General features: G+C 40.7%; 1 protein-coding gene across 14 annotated transcripts in view; it reads right to left on the bottom strand.

The window, feature by feature from the left end:
• KALRN (kalirin RhoGEF kinase) overlaps window positions 1-20,939 on the bottom strand; it is a 465,057-nt gene that overhangs the window by 261,236 nt on the left and 182,882 nt on the right. For all 14 annotated transcript variants that reach the window (XM_088168302.1, XM_088168303.1, XM_088168297.1 and 11 more), the window contains exons 4-5: window positions 16,018-16,210; window positions 11,761-12,273 (exon numbers count right to left, since the gene is read on the bottom strand). In XM_088168302.1, coding sequence (XP_088024428.1) covers window positions 11,761-12,273; window positions 16,018-16,210 — 706 coding nt within the window. The remainder of the gene's footprint in view (window positions 1-11,760; window positions 12,274-16,017; window positions 16,211-20,939) is intronic.

The raw sequence follows: 20,939 nt of genomic DNA, 5'->3' as shown, positions 1-20,939 counted from the left end.
TGCCACTAAGAACAGAACAGGCAGACAGATGTTTGCTGGCTTGAACCAGAATCCTGGCATTTCCCCTACCAAACCCACGTGTGTGTGAGGCCCAGAAATGCAGCTGGGTGTAACTCAGCTTTAAACACCTGGCATGTCAAGGTTCTTCATGCCTGGTTCTGGGATCTCTGCACAGATGGAAAGCAGAGGATATCAGCTTTCCACTGAACTTTGGGGTGCCCAGTCCCCCCAGCCCATCCCATAAAATCAACCAGTGCAACGTTTCCCCTTGGCTCTGGCAAACCTGTGGAGCTGGGAGGGCAGACAATGTCTGTATCTGGTACGGTGGCACAGGTGGCTCTGCAGCTGGCACTGGGTCTCACTGCCCCCTTGGCAGTGCCCCTGGATCTCACAGGGTGGCCTTCAGGGGGTCCTGAGCTGCTACCACCCACATCCTACCAGCTCTGGCACAGGGGGAGGCCCCATCAGGGAGAACCACCCCATGGCTGCCAGAACAGTCATCAGCCAGAGAACAGCGGTAAGAGCAGCAAAAACAAACGTATGTATTATCCCTGACATGCCCTGCTGCCCACCAGCCCACCAAACAATGGACTGGGTATAAACCAAGACAAAAATGAGGGAAATTTAGGCTGGTGAAAAGTAGGTGTTTATGGCAGTGTGTCTTGCTTTTTCCTTTCAACACCCAAATCAAGATCAGAAGTTTGTGTTCCTAAGCTTTAAACCGAGGAAAATTCCTCAATTCAAGACTCTTCTGTCTGTGACACCTCTTCAGCACCTGTGCAGGACATGAGGCATCCAGGACTCTGGTGCCAAATAATACAAAGGGGTCTTGCAAGATATGAGGGTTGAAGAAAATATTTCTGAATTAGTTTCTCTGTAATGTGCATGATTTGTAAGAAAAGTCAGAGCCACCTGGTTTAAAATGACACTGATACTTCTGGAAGCTATCCACAGATCATGCTCCTGGTTTTTCCTCTTCAATCCCCACCAGCTCCAGAGAAGACAACCTCTCAGCTGTTCACCTACCTTTATCTGTTCCCTATAAATAGATATGAAGGGTAATTTAAGACACACTTTTAAGACCCCAAGCTCTGCCAAGTGTGGGCCATTGAAAGCATTTCAGCCAGGCCAGGAAGACATTAATTTAGAAATAATCATATGGCTACATCTGAAAGATGCTGCATAATAAGTCTGTGAACCTCATGTACAGCTTAATTACATTATTTCCTGACAGCTAGTCTCCTACCACCTAACCATTTGAGGATCAAAGCAATAAATAAAATTTTAAAAAAACCAGCTTGCCCATCTTTTTCTAGATGTGTGGGCTTTGTTGCCCTATAGAGCATTTGGGTCTTCTCATCTTCATTCACTAAAGCAGAACTTTATGGTTAAAACATGCCATAATCATCCTTAAAAATGAGTTTTAAATCTGCATTCAGGTGCCAAAACTCATTTTGGTGCCATACTGATCAGGGGAGCATTCCTGTGCCTCCCAGCGGTGCCAAGTCAGAGATGCTGATGCAGTCTCAAAACGCTCCCTATCAAAATTGGCAAGCGAAAGAAAGAGGAAATTTCTGCAAATGCAAAAATATTCCATCAGAACATACTGCCTTCAATTATTTTTGGACCCATTCTAATGTTCAAGGAGGAAGCAGGAGGAATAGTAACTGCGTATCCAGTGTCGGCAGCAGGAAACTACAAATAGCAGAGCACACCATGTTCCAGCTCCAGCTCCAGCCTCTTCCTCGCAGGCAGGGCTGGAGCCTGGAAACACCGGGCAGGAACTGCAACGTGGCTCGGGCCATGCTGTGCCCCTTGCACTGAGAGGTCACGAGTTGTGCTGGATGCTCCAGCGGACAGAGATGCTGTAACTGTGCTACAGGGCACGCTCAGCACAAAGGAAACGCACAACTCTTCCTTCATCCCGAGCTGCTGCAGCAGAGTGAGGCATTGTTAGTGTTTTTACATTCCCATCCAAAAGATCAGGTTCAATTCCAAGTGCTGTGGAGGCAACACGTTTATCTGCCAATAAAAGAAAAAAACCCACCGGATCTGGCAGCACAGGGCAGAATGAATTAATAGAGAAAGAAGGAAAGCACTGAGATGTTTATTTTACACATCAGATCGGGACTCCCACTGCAGGACAGGCTTCCTGTGCGACAGGAGACAAGGCAGTTAACCCCTGTGGTTTTTAATTCCCAGTTTTTAACTTTGAACTTTGCATCCTTTGCACTTAATTTTGCTGCTCCAATGCCAATCCAGCTCAAAAGAAGTCAGTATCCAGCAGATGATTGCCCTTCCTGATGGACAGCTGTCCACATCTGAAAAATTAGTACCAATGCCTTCAGAACATTCTTGTGTTCTTTGCTTCTGGAGTCTGAACTCTGGTCACGGAAGTGTTAAGGGAAGAAGTTTGTACCCTCAGAGCTGTTGAACCAGCAGCAGACTTGTTGCAGGAGAAACAAATGTCAATAGGAGGCTACAAGAGGGTCCTGCCCCTTTGCCACAGAGAAAGAAGTGATGGTTACAACAATGGAAGGTGGCATTCACCAGCCACAAGGAAGAGAATTTCTGATATATATTTACCCTGATCTCTGTACTGCTCTGTTCAGCAGGCAAGGCAATCCCACATTTCCTCAAACCAGATGGCAAAATGGGGTTTGTAGCTGCTTTCAGTTGTAGGAGCAGCACAAAGCAGTTGGTGTGTACTTGTGAATTTGTCCTGTGGTTATTAGCTTTGTCCCCAAGCTTTCCACTGATAGATGGGAAGGCAGAAAAGCAAACAATCACAATGCTATTGACACACAAGAGAAGACCCCCCATGGTCTTGACTGATGAATAGGAAAGTAGCAGGATACAAGCTTGACACGGTGGAAAACCTGCAAGCTCCTTTGGAACATCACTAATAATGAAGACTTCTTTCTTTTACAGTCCAATTAGCAGAAATGAGCTCTGTTTCTGCTTTGAGGAAAGTTAAAAACGTCTATAATGATCTCCTGATCTTGCAAAAATCTAGTTGTTGGGGTTTTTTTTCTACAGGTACCAAGAACAAGATCTTATTAAGTGTGACCAGCAGTGGTCAACTAATGAACACTTCCCACAGAGCCCACCATGATTACTTCCCGGTCCGACAACTCTTCACTTTAGATTGGGGCCAACAAATTGTGGATGGCATTAGCAACCTGTCAGAAGGCAACTTCCGATTAAAGAGAGCAGATGTCAGCTCGCTGCGTCTTTAATTCAGAACTGCAGCCTGCAAAGATTCATCCTCCTCTTAAAGATGAAGGAGTTTGCAAGAAATTTATTGCTATAGATGCTGAAGAAGATTTGCCCCCACGGTTCCTCAATGATTCTTTTGTGCCCATGACCAGGTGACAGAAATGGCAGATTTGACACAGTTTAGATGCCATTCTCAGAGCCTTCCAAAAGGGAAGGTGCTGATCCCTATGAAATCTCTTTAGCACATAACATCTACACTCACAGCATCACAAGGAACTGTCAACACACGCTCTGTGCACAACCTCCCCTTGTTATGTTTTTCTGCTTCTAGGCAAACTTTGTTCTTTTAATTGGTTTGTAAAAAAAAAAATAAAATTCTGAGACCAGGTAAACCCAGTAATATGGGAAATCCATGAGCCACTACCGAGCTTCCAAAAATATCAGTAAATATCAGCATTCAGAATATCATACTTTTTATCCAGCTGCATCAGAACACTTCATACTGGCTTACCCATGACAGTGAGTACTGATGTGCTTCAAGACATGTGCAGAACCAGTACTCACTAGCAAAAATTCAATTATTTTAAAATGCTACAGAAAAGAAACATGATGAAGAACATATTTGAACAAATATTGAAAGTTAATTAAAACCTGTTACAGTAGAATTATTGCTACATGCTTTCAATGTTCACCTGTTTATTAGAGCCTCCTCTGTTCTAGAAGTGTGAAGTAATTAAATACAAGTGATTAGAGCTGGCATAGGTTCATCTGGGGAAATACACAGATTTTAAGAATAGATGTACAGTTTCTTCCTTTGATGTGAACTTTCCGTGTTGATCCTTTGTCTGTCCTTGATTGATGCTATCAAGAGAGTTATTGCTTTAAACAGCTTAAGTGAAGCAGAATATTCCCAGTATATGCCAAAGCAACCCAAATCCTCTGTGGATGTACATATATACTCTATAGGAATGTTTTCATACCCTTACATCTCCAAGGCCATTATCAACTGAAAATATGCATTTCTTTGCTGGAAACAGCCAATATCCCAGTCAGATTCAGGACCTCACTGTGCTAGATGTCATACAAACACACGCTCAACTATTTGTTGTTTATGCACCAGGCTCAATATCAATTCAAGCCTCCTTTCCATATCACCTATAAACCATCTTTCCAACATTTTATGATCTGATACTGTAAAATGGTGTCTGTCAATCCAGCAATTTTGGGACCTATCTGCACTTATATTCTTTATTCTGCCTATATTAGAAGAGATGTGTCAGAGCAAACACTTAATGTTGAGCATAGGGCCTGCCCTCTGCTGTTTTAGTTTCAGAGTGGGTTTAAGTACAAAGCACGGAGTGAGATGATGATCTTCTATTCACATGGCAGTTTATTTTGGCTGATAGCTGACCTTCCTTCCCAGCACTGGCATCCCAAGCCTGATTTCATGAACAGTTGTCTAGTGAGAATCTCTATAGCAAAAAAAGGCACCATATGCTAAGGGAAACTTCAGATTATAAAATAAAGCATTCTTCATTGGCAGCCTGAGAGAGAAGATGCCAGATTTGGAAACATGGTTTCAGGAGAGAACAGACATTACGTGCTCCGTTTGAGAGTCCATTGCATGAAAAAAGACAAAGATATTAAGGCTTAAAATACTCTGACTAAATTCAAAGACACTTGAGCAATGTCTATTCCAGATCCATAAATGTAGGGATCTGTATATTTATTCTATACAGTAAAAATAAGAACCATTTGTGTCAGGAATTGGTCTCAAAGCTCATTATTCGTCTATCAGGACTCTTGCAAGCCCTGGCAAATCAGGCTGCCCATAATGTTGGAAATGTGAATTAACATAACTGGAATCCTGGGATGGGGACACCAGCATGGACAGAAGGAGATGTGGTCTCGTTACCATAAGGGGGTGGCCACGGCTGACCCTGCCACCAGCTGGAGCCAGAGGCAGTAACTGGTACCAGGGAATGCCACACTGCTCTAGCTCACTCAGTGCTCTCACTGGGAGCTACCAGAGAGACCTCAAGTCCATCATAGATTTCAACAGCTGCTGAAACTCTTTCTGCTTTACAAGACCAGGCCTCTGTCTTTTTTAGCAGACAGCTCAGGGAGACCTCGAGCACCCAAATGCAACCAGACCAGGACTACAGCTAAAACTAACCTGAAACTGTCTAGTTTCACCTAAAGAGAAAAGCAGTTGCTTTGGGCTGAGAGGGTTAGGTACCACCAACAACTTGGTCCTCTGAGCACTCTTTTTCTGGAATTATGGGTAAGAAATTTAATTTATGCTCAACAGGAAATTCTTGGTCACTCTTCTAATAAAGCTCTCTGCAAACATATGGATGTTCACAAACCCAGACAGCCAGTTTAGTGCCTTTCCCAGGCAGTATCTGCACCCCAAGGCCATGTCCTTTCTCTCCACAGACATTTGAAATAGGTTAAGGATGACAGAAACATGCTTAAATGAGTCTCAGACCCTCAGTCAAATATCTCTGCAGAAGACACTAAGCTTATGGACTCCTTTTATTGCAGAAGTCTTATGGAGCTTACCTCAGGTCTAACATCCCCTGTGTTCAAAATCTCCAGGAAAGCTCCTTATTGCAATGCTCACTCACTGTGCTGCTGTGATATTCATGGTGTAAGTACTTAGATGGAAAATCCAGACCATGCTGAGTTCTGCACACCAATTCAGTGTTCATGTAACTTAAATGAAATCTAAATCCTATACAAAAATCCATGTCTAATCCATTATTATTATGCCTGTATCATTATTACTGTTAACTGCTAAATACCATTCATTCAGTAACAAATCCTATCATAGTCAAACAGCACATGGGGCATATGTACTTCAGATGTGCTCTCATTATTAATCCTGACTGTGGTTCTGTCCCCTCTTAATGTGCTTCCTGCCTCCTCCCCAGTCCTAATTAACCACCTCCCTAGAACTCCATCGTTTTTTATTCATTTCACATATGAAAGGTTCCTCTGTCACCTTCTCAGAACTCTCCTCGTTGGCTTCCAATTCTCACTCCCTGGGACACGTGCCTCTCACAGTAATTGTAAGACAATTCACATGAAATCTTGGAGGCAATTGTATATATGGCACATAGCACAGATCAAAGAAACCAAGTGCTTCCAGGAGTGAAATAAGAGAGGGGAAATGGTCCTTCACTAAGTGGATTTTATCTCAGTCAGAGGAGACTGTCCCAGGTGCTGTGCCTGGTGGAATTATGCAAGTCCTTAAGGGTTAATATGACATGCTGCAAACAGGAAAACTCTATAAATTTGCTTTATGCATCGCTTCAAGGGTCGTTTGACACTGCTAAAAGAAGAAAACTTAGAGGTGATGTGAATGTAAAAGGAAGCAATGCTGGTTTTTAATCTTTCTTATACTGCTTTTCCAGAAAGCCAGCTAGGGCCCATTTCTAGGAAATGCTTCCCTTGACTAAAGGAGCAGCTACAATTGCTCTACTTAATGGACTGTAATAAAATAAACTGCCTCCTATTAGCAAGAAAGATCATATCATCAGTTTTGTAATGCATTTTATTACAGAACTTATAGCATCAGAATTTTCAAATGCAGTATGTGGGGAAACAGTTAAAGTGGGTGTCATATAATCACAAATTATAGTCTCCTTTCTCTCAAACATCAGGTTATCAATGTTTCTTCTTTAAAGCTATCTTTTCCCACCTAAACCACAGCATGAATTTCCACATTTTGCATTCTATATCCATCAAAGTCATCTTGAATCTTTTTAGATGAAGAGTAGCTTGCAGAATATTCCTTCCTTCTGAGGAACATGAACCTTAGGAGGTGTAATATTCCAAAACCAGTATGAGCATGGTTCAGATACTTGGATTATATATTCTTGGATATTCTTCTCTCCCACTGACTTTGCTGTTGAGCTAGAGCTTCTCTGTATTTTTCTAGACTAACTCTGCCTGGTGTTAAGTGATGTTCTAAACTAGGAACTCCTAAATTGCATCTGGCACTTCAAAATGGGTATACTTTTAGTTAATGAGTATAATGTGCTTCTGCTGACAATTAATAGGAGTCTTCCCAATACTTTCATTAGGAATTGGAGCTGGACACTAGACAGGAGTCAAGTACAGCTGATATATCTGTGATTTTCTTCCTCGAGAAACCAAATGCCACATTATTTATTTCTCCTTATGGGGGCTGAGTTTAATAGCACCTACTCAGAAGAATAACACATCATTTCCCTTATTTAAGGAGACCTAACTGAGGAAGAGGCCAGGAGTGGGTGTGAGAAGGGAGGAAGGCAATGTCTGCTCAGTGCCATGGTCTCACTCCCCACACTTGCACAGGGAGCAGGATGCAGAACTGCTGCCTGCAACTGTTACTGCACCCTATTCCTCTTAACCATTTTGCTTATACCCCCCTCCAAACTTCTCTCCTACCTATGAACTTGGCATTGCTAATCACATTCCCATCAGTCTTGCACTCACTGAAATCTTTCTGTTGTTCCAGGCTGGTTGCATCACCTGGGAAATGGGAGCTGCAGCTGCTGAGCAGGAGGAGTGCAAGTTATCCATGCTGTCTGCTGCCTGTCCCTGCAGACCCCGCAGAGCAGCAGCACCACGGCAGCCCAGGCAGCCCGCACAGCTTCCCATTGCCTGCCCCACAGGGAAAATCGCTGGCACAGCTGTGTTTTTCAAAGGGAAGCCTTGGTTTACATGGGGCTGATGGTTTTGACTGTAAGCCTGCTACTTCACAGCTCCTTGAAGACTAGATGTGGCCTGTGGTTTGCCACTAGACTTTCTACAAAGCTGGCCTGATCCAAATAAAATGTTTCTCCCACCGCAAGCTTCCAATGAAATTCACTCGTGGAAGTTTCTTATCCATCTTTTGGAGTTTGCCTTTGTGTAGTGGACTGTGTAGGAAGTCAGGAAGCAGAAGGGGAGGTGAGGACAGAGAGAACACGCCAAGCCCCCTCTGCCTCCCCTTGGGGCTGAGAGCAGCTCCATGCTCTGCTGTGAGCAGCTCACAGTGCAGACCCTCAGCTCGGTCCAGCCCGTGACTGCATTGTTTATATTTAGCATGGACAACGCTGATTACATCATGATAGATGTTTTTCATTCACATACATGTTGGGGTAGTAAAATTGGTGTGGAACCAAAGCAGAATGATGTGGAAATTCCTACAAAAGTCAAATTGGGTGCCAGTTACAAATGATTTCCAGAAAAGCTGGAAAGTACAGAGTATAAGTTTAATTTTTTTGTCCTTTTTTTGGTATTTATTCAAGTGCAAAACATGTGGACTCTTGCCTGAATTTTTCTGCCTGTCCAGATTTCCACCAACCAATTATCATTTCTCAGATAGTTCTAATACTTGGATCTACATTGATTGTGGGTTTTTTGTTTCAAACAATATTCAATTTAGACTGGGACACATTTTTTAATGTTACTGGCGACTAAAAATATTTTCCCTGTTATCCAGTAAAACACGGTGAAGCCTCAGTTCTAGTTTCAAAATTATATATACGTACATACATATTTCTCCATTAGCTGGTGAGGAATAAATTTGTTGAACAGTGAGGGTCAGGGCTTTGCCAGCAGCTGAAATGTGTTATTTATCAGCAGATCATTACAGTCAGCACTGCACAGCATGTGAACTTCCTCACACCCCTCTGCCAAAGCTCCCCACATGGCTGACCTGCCTGCTGACTCGAGCTTCAAGGAGCTTCCAGTCTCCATCTGGAGATTCAATCTCACTGCACTGCTTGTGCCCATGTGATAGCCCCACTTTTCCTTTCCCTTGGCTCCAGTACAGGAAAGTAAAACTCTGAAGGCCTGACTTGGGGACAAAGTTTCTCTACAGAGAGCCCTGCTCTCTCCCACTGATTTGAGTGGGAGAAGCCCAAGCTGCGACTGCCACCCTCTCTGTTTACTTTGGCAATAGTATGAGTTGTTCAGCACACAACTATACAGACTTCTGTAAGTTACAACGCCTGTAATTTAAATATTTTGTGTGTGCAGGCAGTGACTGCCATTTCTAAATGTTCTAATACAGAGGATCTCTGGGAGGAAGAAAAGGGAATTGATTTGCTTTTAACATCTGGGGTACTGTAATACCAAAGTGTTCAAAAATTAACCTTCCTTAAAATACTGTGTGTTTTAGTCCTTGTGTCCCTTTTTTTTTTTTCCTATCCCATTTTTAGGAACTTTTCAGGCAATGAGGACACCTGAAATTTTTGAAATCAGGGATGTCCAGAAAATTAAAGTCCTTGTCTATTTTCTTTTTATTAGAACAGGTTTCCTGAAATATCATCCAATGAATATAGAGAGATATTTTAAAAGCCCTCAACCCTTGTTTATGTTCAGAATTTTATGTTGGAGTTTGAGCTTTCACAGGCTATTAGAGTTATCATTTGATTAGAACTACATGACATGTCCAGGTTCTACAAAAAGAGCTGTGTCTCTCTTCCAGGAGAAGAGTAACTGGGCTTTGCTACCATACCCGAGTAGAATGCAAATGGGAAAATGGAGGTACCTGGAAACTCTAAAATTCAATACACAGACACATTGGTGGCTATTTCTACAGTGGAGACAGCACTCAGGCTAGATTTAGCTCTGGACAGTTTATAAAACAAGTACTTTCCAGTCTGAGGTGATCAGACTACTTCAAAGAGACTTCAGAAAGGCAGCTACAGAGGAAAAGCACATCAATGTTTTACATCAGTCTACATATGCAAAGTGTGGTGTTAAAGGGTCTGCAACCCTTCTGAGAAGAATTTTAGGGACTCACAAACCGAGAAGATTAAAATGACAGATTTGGGTATATAAAATAAGAAAATATTTTACATGCTTTGGGAAAATGTAGAAGCAAAGAAAAGGCAAACAGAGTCTAAGCAGGGAGAAGCTGACTGTGTGTTTAGTTACTGTGAGGCAGATGAAGAAGACAAGAGCAGAATCCTGGTTTTGTCAAACTGGAATTACTCCAGACAGCCAGTGTTACAAAGGCAGAAATCACATTCTCACTGCTTCTTCCTTCATCTCAAAAGTTTCATGTATTTGTTGACTTGCCTAGACCTTACACATATCAGTCTCAGAATACCACATGTAAAGAGCTTTGCTGTCACATTGCCTAGATTTATATCACACCATCCTTTCATGCCTGTGCAGGAGGTAGAAAGGAAGCTCTGGAGACTTCCTTCAATGCCCCAGAACAGTGCTTGGCAACAAGAACTTCTCAAACACTGACTTGATCTGAGAGACTTTCAGCTTTTAACATCATTAATTATAATAACTTCCTAAATACTAATAATTCACAAATAATATTATTGAAGAACAATAATAATAAATGATAAAATTATATTAATAAGCAGTGGTCATCCGAATGATCCCAAAGAAACTGAAAATCCAAACTGATGCACTGACCAAAGTACAGGCACTGCTGGGAAGGACAGAAGTGAGTGGCCTCATACAGCATATGACACAGAAGGAGCAGGGAGAATACTACAATTGTAGCATTTGGAATTAAAACTCTTATGCATCCTTGAGTGATGCTACGGTGACTCTTATTTTAGAGGCACTCATTTGAATCAATGTTTTCCTAACAGGAGGATTGATTATACAATGATGGAGCTTCTTCAGTCCTAGCAAATCTTAGAGATATTTAGTAAATGCATTGAAAACCAGTGTCAAGTGTCTTGTTCTGCACTACTGAACATTAAGTTTGTGTCAGCAATGTGCTTCTCCACGACGTTTTAAAACAACACTAACTAGTAGCTGATTAAAAAAAACCATCCTCATATGATCCCCCTGCAGATGAAGTCTGCTTTTCTTCTGCAACTTCTCCTGGGTCCGTCCAGGCAGACACATTAGTGAAACAACTGGATAATACATTAAAGTAGAGAAGATTCAGAGATTGGTGCTTTTGATGGATATAGAGACATGAGTCTGAGAGCTCAGTACCTTCCACTGAGAATACCCCATCTCTGTGGCCTGGAATTTTAAATGTGCCAACAAAGACGTCTCACAAAATCATCTAACAAAGTGCCGAGCACTTCTGCATTAAGAAAGCCAAGGATTTAGCTCTACACAATTTTCTAAGGTAAATTTCCTGAAACCCACACTTGAAATTTCCCATAGACTCCAAGAAGTGCAAACAATAATCATACTGAATCAAACCTCAAAACCATTCTTCTTTCAGTGCTGTGACAAGTAGATAAATATATTCATAAGCTCAGTAAAGAAGCTTGAAAAAAAACCAAACCAGATTCTTGTGTTAATGTCTCCCAAATATAGTCATTATGAGACAGAAAAGCAGGTTAAGTTTCACCAAAAGCAACACAGAAAACTTATTTTTGGATATTACTATGCCTGCTACATCCAACAGTTAGCTTGGTGAGTTTGGTTTGCGAGTCACATGAAGTACATCTGCTGGCAACATGAGATTTACACTGATGATGAACACCTCATGTTGCCACTTAGAGAAAAAATGGTCACCCTTGCAATAGAGACTTGTTTAAAGTATGAAAAAAGGAACAGATTACTCCCTACCTTCTCAGCATCTTGCTCAAAAAGCCGGAGTTGAAAGCACTGGTCCAGTTTCAACTTGCGGACATGCCACATCTGGTGCAAGTGCTGCCGGGTAGAATGCAGCTTGTCTAAAAGGCTGGTGATCTTTGGCACAAGACTTTGAAAATCTGCACTTCCAGGAATGCAGTTCCTACCAGAAAAACCATCACTGGATCTTATGCATTGTAATAACCTCTGACCCTCACGGTCCAGTTCTTCCACAGGAGCTTTAATCACTTTTTTCTTAAGCTGTGTGTGCTCATCAATCAGCCTTCTTGAGCCCTCAACATCAACTGGAAACTCCTTTCTAGCCAACATTTCCTGGAGATCCTCCAGCCTTGATAATAAATGGATGGCACTGTTGAAAAATTCTTCCAAGGAGACACGAAGCTCTATCCATTCATCGTGGTTGTAATCCAAGGACCCTTCAAACTCATCCGTCAGTTGAGAAGGATCCACAAGCTTTGCCAGGCCTTCCACAGACACCATACTTGTCTAAGGAAGGGAAAAGGACAGCATTTAAATCAGGGACCATCCAATCAGAATTAACAGCACAACCCATAAACAGCATGAAGAGAGTATTTCCCTCATCAATACATAATTGAAGGAACATTGGTAAAGGATGTCAAGGACTGTGTTTAATTTTGATCTATTAATTGGACATAAAACTTAAGTTCTGATGGCATTTATTTATTTATATACTTATTAAATATGTGATCTTTTCCAGAATAATGCCTATCTTTTTCAGCTGGCCTGACTATCAAAAACATGTCATGAAAATGTTTCTGCCACAGATTTCATCAGCCCAGTTGGACACTTCAGACTTCTTACTGCAGTTTTGGATATCTGGACATGGTTGTTCACTAAACGGGTACATGGTATTACAGGCACTCTGCTACTTGTGTTACACCCCAGCTAGCAGCTACATAGAAGCAAAAGTTTCAGGTATATGAACTGAAGCATATAGTGCAAACTGCCATAACAGAGAATATGCTGGATTTCTCATTCCAAATCATTCCAGTTGGCTTTTTGCCACTCTTTCATATTAGCAATTCCTAATGCAATTAAGCTAAAATCAATGTAAAAGTGAAATATCATTGAGGTATTAACAACTAGAATTTATTGCCAATAGGAAGTACTGCTCACGAATCATACACAATCAATGAGAAATGGTTTTAATTCATTCAGACTCAGTAACTGGTGATAGAGAAAAGCACTGAGTGTCTGGAAAGCAGATTACAGTTTAAGGACACAACAACTTAGCTTTTCCCATTTGTTTTAGACAAACTACTTCTTTCTGAAATTAGGAGCATAGGGCTTCATATGTAACTAGAGATTTTCAGTGCTCTCATGTTATCAACCAAGCTGGCAGCCCTTAAAGGCTTGTCTCTTCATCAGTGACTGCACATCTATCCCCTAAAGATCAGGCCTCTAAAGAATGTCAGAGCTTGTGCTCTTCAGAAATGGAGGCACCCAATAATCACAGCACTCTCATAGAAGTAACATACAAAGAAAAACACCTAAAATCCTGGCTATTATCCTAAATTACATCCAAAATAGTAGGCCTGGTTAAAGGTTAATAATGGGCTTTTTCTTCCAATTTGTATCCATCCAAAAATATCAGGCATCCTTCACTGTATTGAACTTAAGCTCAGGAGAAAGATTATTTTGAAACGTTCTTGTACTATTCCTTGCTGTGAGGAAAAGGGAGGACAGTGGGAGGAGCAAAAAAACAGTGGGAAGATAAGTATGTCACTTTAGAGCATTTTCAAATTTTTAAACCTTTTGACCTGGACACTAAGATCTTGAAGATAATTCAGTTTAGAGTTTAAATGCCTATCAGGGAAATACTTCTGTTCATGGCTAATACTTTGGCATCCTCCTGCAGTCTGTCAGGTTAATGGAAACATTGCTCTAATCATGCACAGAATTTGACATTATGAGACAGTACAAAGGCTTTGCATTTCTTGAATTCAGCAGGAATTCTCTTTATTCAAGTTTGACTTTTTAAGCAGTTCTTGAAACAAATGAAAACATTTTTAATCAGGCAGATAGGTGCTTACTGTTTCCTAGGCATTGCTCATCCTTCTTTTTGAAATCAATTTAAAAAGTGCTGTCCACTATTTAGCCTCTTTCAGCAGGAGAAAAAAAAATAGTCTTGAAGGCACTTTTGAATTAATGCTAAATAAGCTGCCTGGTCCATTCCTCAAAGTGACAGAAAACTTTGGAATGCACATACATCAAGCAAACACTTTTCTTTCTCTTTCTGGGTGAAGACCTGTGTACATTCTTCACTCTGGACTGTAACACAGAAACCCCGTGCTGGAATCTCACTCCCCAAAATCCAGCTCATCAGTGTCCACTAAGGGTCCTACAGTGCCTGGCACATACATAATGCTTCCATTAAGCTCAAAGAGAATTCTGGCCTTAAAACTGGCACTGGGTACTGCTGAGTTTGTGGATGGGGTAAATCAACAGAGACTTCCATTACCTTCCACTGCAGTGTGTTCTTGCCAAGGCCCTCGTGTTTGATCTGAGCTGTGGGAAATTGCCATGACAGGTCAGTGCAGAGAGGGTGAATTGCCCCACATAAATCAAATAAATGTGGGCCATATTGACCTTGTCTGATACTCACAGTTCTTATGAGAGAGCATGAGCTGCCCAAGAGTCTGAGCTTATTGATAAGCAGCATCATCCTAAAGTATCCTTTCAATAGAAGTTCCTTGACTGTGGTGTGTATGTTGCAGGGTGGACCAGAGCTTAGGAAATCTTTTTTTGAATCATAGAACTAAAGGACTCAAGCCATTCTATGATCCTGAGTATATGCAGGCAGTCCAATACACAGTGAAAGCACTGACCCTCTTCCTCTGGCCCAAACATTTTTGAACCATTGGACACCCATGTGAACAGCCCTGCAGACAGACTATGGCTCAAAGGCACTGATAGCACACACAAAATGAAAATACCCTTAATGCATTCCAGCATGTACGGCAAATGAATCCAGGGCTTTTCAAACAATACACTCTCAGAGCTGTAACTGTGAAGCATAACTTGGTCATGGTTTACTCTTTATTATCATCACAACAACTCCACATAATAAAAATATGTCAAACCTCCAGAAGGTATTTATTAATTTTAAAAACAAACAAATGTTCTAAAAATACATACTTGAACTCTGTTACTTTATCTGTCCTCAAAGGTATCAAGAAGTATAAAGACTTATTTACTCAAAGCAAAATTTATGAGTTGACTGGATTTTGTGAAACAGGGGTGAAAATTTACAAGCACTTAAAATGTGATAATAATGTAAAATTGTGTTAATGAGTAACACCAATCTAATTCCCCATAGCAGTTCAAGGGTCCTTGCAAGAACAGGCTGAAAATAAGGACACATTTGTATCACACTTATTTCAACAAAACTTAAACAGATACTTAAATGCAGTCTTCCATTGCATTAAACATTAAGAGCTATAGCCAATTTCTCTTCTGTGTTCCAGAGATGCAAAATCTCTGTCTCTCTCTGAAAGTAATGGATTGGTAAAACAGCCAACAATATAAGTGTTTCTGAGTGAATTATTAAAAAAAGCATAATGACTAAGTCATGGCATGGCATGAGCATTTCATGCACCTAAGTTTTACTTCTTTTTGGGCAAGAAGCTGAAATTCACAGAAAACTGAAGTGCTATAGAGAACACAGCTGGTTTTTCTTCATCAACAACAAAGGTAGTAAATTTCCCCTTAATTATACTGTTGTTATATACTGATTACTTCTGAAAGGACATGCCTGAGGCACCTTATCATTCACACGAATTGTTAATGCTATCCCTGAACTGTAAATCTCAAATTAAAGAGGTGAAAATTTAGCAAATGTCTTTCATTTAAAAAAAGCTGCTAGTGGAAGTGGGTGGAAGTAAACTAACATTTGCATCTAGAAAACTGTATCTTTAGCATTTTGATTGATTTGGTGTAGTGTTCTATTGGGTTTTTTCCCACAAGAAACAAAGGAAAGACTTAATGCAACATCACCAAAAATAAATACCACAAGAACCTCTGGGATGAAACACACAACTCATTTCACCAGTGTGCTCAGAAAACAACCTGATGCCAGGGCATCAGCCCACTCCAGCCACCTGCCCTCAGATGTATTTTTTGCTTTCAATCACAGGTGTTTTTTACCTGAAGAAAATTTCTTATCAGAGATTAAGCTTTACAATTAATTTCTACACACACAGCTCTCACCTCAAAGATGAACTTGGAACTGCCGAAGTTTGTTTTCTGCTTCTGCCAAAAATTATCAGGTTTTATAATCAGGGCAACATGAATCTCAGCAGGAAAGGCTTCTTGAAGGGTTTTTAGGAGAGGCTTGATCAAATCCCATTTGGATCCCCGCATATCGATAATAACAGTAAATCCTCGTTTGCAAACATCTTCACTGCAGGAATAAAAGCACATCATGATAATTAATATTGTGGGCAGCCACAGTGAGACTTGGCTTTTGTTGCTGGTGTTTGGTGCTTCAGAGCAAAGCAAGGAATGATTAACATAAAAGATGAAAGATAGTGAAGTATAAAGGGTATAAGAAAGGTCATATTAAATTGGCTATAATGTAATTTACATGAAATTCAAGTGTCTAGATTACAGCTTAATCTCGAATTTTCCAAACAAGTGTAATTCAAATATTCACTAAAAACATACATACTTTCACACAATTGGAAACAGAATCAAATACATCTGTATAGCAGCTCTTTATGTGAACACACAATGGATTCTGCTTTCAACATATTGAACACAGGCACAGTCAACAAGCAGGGTCCTGTGCCTTAGCATTACCGGCCCCCTTAAAATTTGGGTGCCTTCATTTTTAGAGGCCCCTTTTTTAAAATGCTTCACTTGCAGAAAAGTGTCATGTCCAGAAAAATGCCTTGCAATTACTCCCTGACAGGAAGGCCCTTGTGACTCAGCATGTGTGCTGTTATCATTGGGGCCCTTTTCCCTCACAATTGATCTTCCAAATGCTGCAGGACCTTTTTCAATCTGCAGTCAGACTTTTCCCCCAGCCCGTGCTCCTCCCTTCTCCCTTCTTGATCTGGCATGGTCACTGGCAATGCATGGGGCTCAACAACACCACAGCATTCCCTTGCAAACACATCTCTTCTTTTTTCTCATGAGAAGAGAGGACAAGAAATAAAAGGACATGTCAATTCAAGTCAAGTCTGTGCAGCTTTCAGCATAGCTTTTCAAGGGACATAGTATTTATCCTCAGAAAAAGAGGTATAATGTAGAAATTGGAAGACTGTTTAGCCTCCACAGAAAAATTCTGAGTGCACAAACACATAGGAGGATTTTTGCTCCCTCTTTAACTTCTTAAAACATTCTTTCTGCTAATAAGATCCATCTCCTACATATTCAATGGGAAACAACTCTATAACAAGGTTTCTGGGCTGGAACAAGGACAGGAATATTCTTCAGAGGATGCACACTAGACGAATGTATGTTGAGAGTTTGCTAACTTGAACAGTCTCAACATTGTGCCAGACAGGAGCACTCAGAGACAACAAGCTTGGTCCTCTGCCTTAACATTATTGGCACATCCAGAGCACACTGCACACAACCATCAGTGCAAAGGAAAACTAGGGAGACCAGGCACTTCCGAACACTTTCAGGAATATAGATGTTTTTATTCTCCTTTTACCTACTGCTGAAAGGTCAGACATCTGATCCTTTCATAACTAATGCCAAAAAAAGGCTGTAAAAGAAGCTTTGTTGGGAGTGCTACCACCTCTTGCCTTTTGGAACAAGAGTTGAGACAAGGAAGCAAATCAGAAAGCAATGAATAGAAAGGGGTTTGTGTTTTGTGTTATTTTTCTTGCAAAGCTTTAGAGGATCTTCAGAAACTTCTGCCAAATCACTGATCCTTGTTATCCTGAACAGACTTTTCCAAGGATTTGTTCAAACACTTGACAAAGAGATGCAGGAGCCATACAGACACGTGGAGAGCCCCAACAGAGGGCAAGTAGAAGGTTAGTGCAATCTGGCTTTTCTGATGCAAGTAAATAAATACACCACCACCATCCGTTGCAGCCACAGCAAGGCATAGACAGTATTAGCTTCATTCCAAGTCCCCTCACCACTGCCCACCTGCCAACTTACTTCATTTGATGTGAAAAAATAAGTTAATATTTATTGATGAACAACATAAAACCTGTTTCAGTAAGCAGAACAGGAATGTCCTAGGAGACTGAAGTCTTCTGTTTATGAACCTAAAGTAAAGTCTTAGACACAAACAGATCCAAAATCAAGCCCTGCTATAGAGCAAAGGCAGTGTGATTCCTTGACGCTCTTGATTATATTCCACCATGACTAGAAGTTCAGCCTGCATTAAAACAGATAATCCAGATAGGAAACCAAGAAATGTAAATACGGGCTGGAGTCTGTCTGCTGAAGGTTTAGAGCCTCTCCAGGCCTGTGAGGTGCAGAAGAGCAGTAGAGGGATCAGACAGTACTGCCACCCATTCCCATCAGCACATGATGCCTAAGCATGTGTGTGTAAAAAAATGCTTCAAAACACCCCAAACCCCTACTGTCCTGGCTCTGGAGACTTCACAGCATGTTTTAGTAGAAGAAGAAAGGGCAACAATTCCCCAGATTTTTTTTGGTGGACACAGGAGAATGGTCATTGATCCTGAGGAGCAGACTGGGAATGCTTTCTTTTCCTGGGTTCTTTGCCTGGAACAAGCAGCTATTCACTACCAGCACTATCCACTATCTTCTAACTAGACCAGATTTCCAACAAGCTTAGTACATTTTCAAGCATGAAACTGATAGGAAAGAGGGATGGAAAGGGAGGAAAGGAAGAAGAATAATCATATTCTCATGTTCAAAACACATCAGCATGTAACCTCTCTTACACCAATAATACAAACTCCAAACAATGCTCTTTATTACAAAGACAATTCCCTACTTCATCACATAGGCACGTAAACTCCTGTATAAAATATGAAAGTGCAAAGGCGGGTACCCCTTTCCAATTCCAGTGCAGGAAACATATAAATGGATGGCACTTACCACTTTGAGAAAACCTAACTCTATTTCAAGAGTGTTGGCCACATTCTTGCAGAAGTAATTCTGCTTGCAATTTTTTCTTTAATGTGATGAATGGTACTAACCTGTAACAAGATCTCTGGGTCTTTCATCTCCTCTACATGATTTGATTCCCCCAGCACAGTGATTACTCCACATTCTTCTGATTTTTTTGCAGAATATTAGCTCCTGATTTCTAAACCTACTTGTAAAAAACTATTATTTAATGGTGTTTAAACTGCTGCAAGACAGAAAGCTGCCTGCTCATCATTTCTACTTTCAGTTGCAGAGCTTGCTGCAGAGAGGGTGACTTCCAGAGCACCTACCCTACACAAACAGGTAGCAAGATACTAATCAAGTACTAACATCTCAAAGAAAGAAGTGTGAGATAAGAAAACTATTTAGAGTGCAACCTCTTCAGGGCAAGGGCCATCTGCCATGCTGTGTTTGTTTAGGGAGCCTGCCTTGTAGGAGGTCTTTAGCTACCTATATTCATACTATTCAGTCTTCAGCTGTCTGGAATAAATTTCAATAAATAATTGCTTTTCAGGAAACCATAAATGCAAATCCAAGGAATTAAAAATAATGAATAATAATGGCCTGCAAAACCAAAACTGAACATGGATGTCAAAGCACAAAAGGCTAACATAATTGTGAGGACACTTCACAGGCCATTTATTAAAAAAAAATTCAAGTTGAAGTTGCAATATCCAAATATTTCCAGCTATTGACAGCATCCTAAAAAAGTTGGCCTAAACATAATGAAGCTCTGATAAACTCTGGTGAGGCAATCTGGGACAATCTGTCATCTCTGACAGTCACTCATTTTTCTTCAGTTACCTCAGCATGGATTGAGGAAATGACGTGAGGTTCCTTTTGAATAATCTAGCCATGCTTATTAACTTTATTGCTTAAAAGCAACAACTCAAACGCTTCCCAACTTAGCAATTGATCGGGAAAAGCAGGGGTAGTAATCAGGCTTCCTCCACATTTTCCAAGCAGGACGTGCCTCATTCCTGGCTCCCAAGATGATACATCAATACACGTATCTATTACGCATAAGTAACCACTTTAGTATGGCAATTAATGTTGATTGTGCTGCTTAATTTTTTCCGGTATTGATATTTGACCAGAAACTGGAAAAAACACTCAAATCAAGGTATTTGGACAATCCATCAGCCTTTTGGCTGTGCTCATCTGGACTAGATTTGCAATGGTGACGAGAAATTATTTGATAGTTGATAAGTCATTTCAGTTGCTCCATTGCTTCTAAGCAAAGACAAAGACCAATTTCTAAGTTTAATAAAATACCCTAGAATTTTTGTGAAAATAATACTTATGATCTGAATTTTTAAAAAAGGCATAAAATTGAAACTCAGAAGCAGATGTGATAATTCTGTAAAAATAAATGCCTCTATTTTGGTTTCTAGGGTACTTTCATAAGGTTATTTTCTCAAATTTCCTCTTTAATTCAGGCACGCTCTAAATTGTATTTTCTTTGGCAAGAGCTGGCTTGCTGGGTACCAAATGAATTTAAGGACTTCATGCTTTCTGATTAATCTTTCAGATACCTATTGATTATGTGTATTTTTCACCCTTATGGTTTGGCCAAAGATTCTGGCATTTGGAAGCTTCAGCACTTGATTAGCTGAAATGACATAATAACTCCATTCCCATTTTGCAGTCATGAGTTAATGATGAAGCAGCACATTTAGAATTCCTGTTGGACCACTAAAAGCCCAGATCTGACATGTCCAGCATCTCATTCTAAATATGATTTGTTAACAGGGAGAGCAAGATCTCTTTTAAGGTGGGTCAGCATAACCTTGTCAGGAGACACTGTCAGAATAACAAGTAGCTCTTCAGGCAACAATATATAGGAGCAAAATCTGTAGGAAATTAATTATTTTTGAGGTCACTGTTCCTTTGATAAATGTGGCTGTAGTCAGTCAGTTGGTTCACAAGCTGAGGGTGGAGAGGGAGAAAAAGAGGTATGTAAAAGCTCCCAAGCACAAACTGTTATCCCAAAGGCCTCATTTCATATGAGAGCTTACTAACTCTGCTGCCTAGCTTCCATATCA

The sequence above is a fragment of the Sturnus vulgaris genome, chromosome 7 (assembly GCF_052056855.1).
Source record: "Sturnus vulgaris isolate bStuVul1 chromosome 7, bStuVul1.hap1, whole genome shotgun sequence".
NCBI classification, from domain to species: domain Eukaryota; kingdom Metazoa; phylum Chordata; class Aves; order Passeriformes; family Sturnidae; genus Sturnus; species Sturnus vulgaris.
Note: the sequence above shows the minus strand (reverse complement) of the source record. Positions and strands in the feature narration are given on the sequence as shown.